Below are 1,771 nucleotides of genomic sequence, written 5' to 3'. Positions count from 1 at the left end.
ACGAAGTGCAAAATGGAAATTCTAAGCGATCGTAAAGGGGAAAAAAAAAGCCCCGTTCTGAGAGCAAAAACGGCACCTTTTTGGGGTGCTCTGCTCACAGCCCCTCCCTGCAAGCAGCATTTTGGGCCCAAAGCCCCGCGTTTCGGGTCCTTTCCGGCTGCCCACCTCCCCATCAGAGCCCCCCAACCCCCCATTTCGGGTTTAAAACCCCACAATTGGCCTCCAACCCCCCTCAGCATCACCTCCCACCCCCCATCCTTCGCTTTTTAACCCCCCCAAACCGCATCCAGAACCCCAAACCCCCCCCCCCCTTCTCAAAGCCCGCCATCCCCCAAGCCTCACTTTTGGGTCCGAACCCGAGGATTTTTTTTTGGCACCCCGTTTTTCCCCACCGCCGCCTCCTTATAAAGCTGGGGAGGGGAAGAGGGGAGGGGGGCAGCAGACGGGGCGTGGCTAAAAGACAGGAAGTCCCGCCCACAATGCGGCAGGGACCGCCGCAGGGGGCGTAGCTCGAAGACCGGAAGTCCCGCCCACCGCCGCAGACCACGTGGATTGAAAGGAGGACGGGGGAAGGAGGAGGGGGGGTAATAAAGAAGCGTTTATTTAAAACGTCGGCCGGTTCTCAAAGCAGCGGTCTCGGACGTTGGGTTGGGAGGATCCCGAATCGGCGTTTGAGGGCCAAACGGTGGCGGGAGAAGCGATCGTCGGGGGAGAAACGGGCCGGGTGGGCCGAGCTGGTGGGCAGGCCGGCAGGGCTCAGCTTCTACGCGTGGATATGAGGGAAGTGAGGACGGGGCGCCTCCAAGCCCATAAAACCTCGGAAATCGCCCCAAATGACGCCAAACTCCTTTCAAACCCATCCAGGCGCCCCGCAAACCGCTCCAACGCACACAACGGCCCGCGCAACCCCCCCCCCACAGCCCCGCCATGCCTTCAATTCGCCCCAAACCCCCCCGCCGTCCCCATCTCGCCCACCTCCATCCAAATCCCCCCCATTTCCCCCCACACCTGAAGGCCCTACGTTACCTTCAACGTATAAACGCGCTGCCCGCGCTCATCGCTGTAGCACTGCAGAAACATGGCGGCGGCTGCACCGGAAGTGAAGGGGCGTCGCTGCGCACGCACGTATGGGGCGTGGCCTCGGGAGGGGGGGCCGAGCAGGCTTTCTGGAAGCGCGCATGCGCGGCGCGGCGCCTGCTGGGAGCCGTAGTTCCCCCTTTCCCGGCCCGCAATGATGACGTCACGCCGCTACTCTTCACTGCTTTTTATTGCTTCGGCGGGCGTGACGTCACTCTGCGCGACAGCAGGGAATGGCAGCAGGTCCCCCCAGCGGCTGGCGCGTGCCTGGCGGTACAGCAGCCTGCAGGGATCAATTAATGCTGACGCCCGGCCGCCGCTAACGATGACATCACAGCGGCACCGCGTGACGTCACAGCGACGTACCGCCCGTGTCGCGCCGCCGTCACCGTCACCCTCCTCAACACCCCGTCGGGGCAGCACAGAGACAGCGGGACCTGCCGGGGGCGGGGGCGCACGGGCGCCGTCACCCTCGCCCACCCCCCGTCCATCGCTGACACACAGCAGGGGGAGCGCGTCGCCTCCCCCTGTGCCGTTGTCGTAGCCACTTCCGGTGCCGTCGCAGCCACTTCCGGTGCCGTCGCAGCCACCCTCCGGGCGATCAGGAAGGAAACCAGCTCGCGTTCAGGGCTGGGGGGGGGGCGGGGGGGGGGGGGCTGTGAGGTCACACTGACCCCCAATTAATGATTAATTA

General features: G+C 64.4%; 1 protein-coding gene across 1 annotated transcript; it reads right to left on the bottom strand.

The window, feature by feature from the left end:
• Positions 1-576: 576 nt before the first annotated feature.
• NOP10 (NOP10 ribonucleoprotein) lies at positions 577-1,137 on the bottom strand. The gene is made up of 2 exons (XM_042894326.1): positions 1,027-1,137; positions 577-763 (listed from the first exon to the last, which is right to left on the bottom strand). The coding sequence occupies exons 1-2, from the start codon at positions 1,078-1,080 to the stop codon at positions 623-625; spliced, it is 195 nt and encodes a 64-aa protein (XP_042750260.1). The 5' UTR covers positions 1,081-1,137; the 3' UTR covers positions 577-622.
• Between the last annotated feature and the right edge of the window lie 634 nt (positions 1,138-1,771).

This window comes from Lagopus leucura, unplaced genomic scaffold (assembly GCF_019238085.1).
Source record: "Lagopus leucura isolate 7727_CA_CO unplaced genomic scaffold, USGS_WTPT01 32824-0_obj-0_obj, whole genome shotgun sequence".
Classification (NCBI taxonomy): Eukaryota; Metazoa; Chordata; class Aves; order Galliformes; family Phasianidae; genus Lagopus; species Lagopus leucura.
The sequence above is the reverse complement of the archived record's forward strand: the minus strand, read 5'-3'. Positions and strand labels throughout refer to the sequence as shown.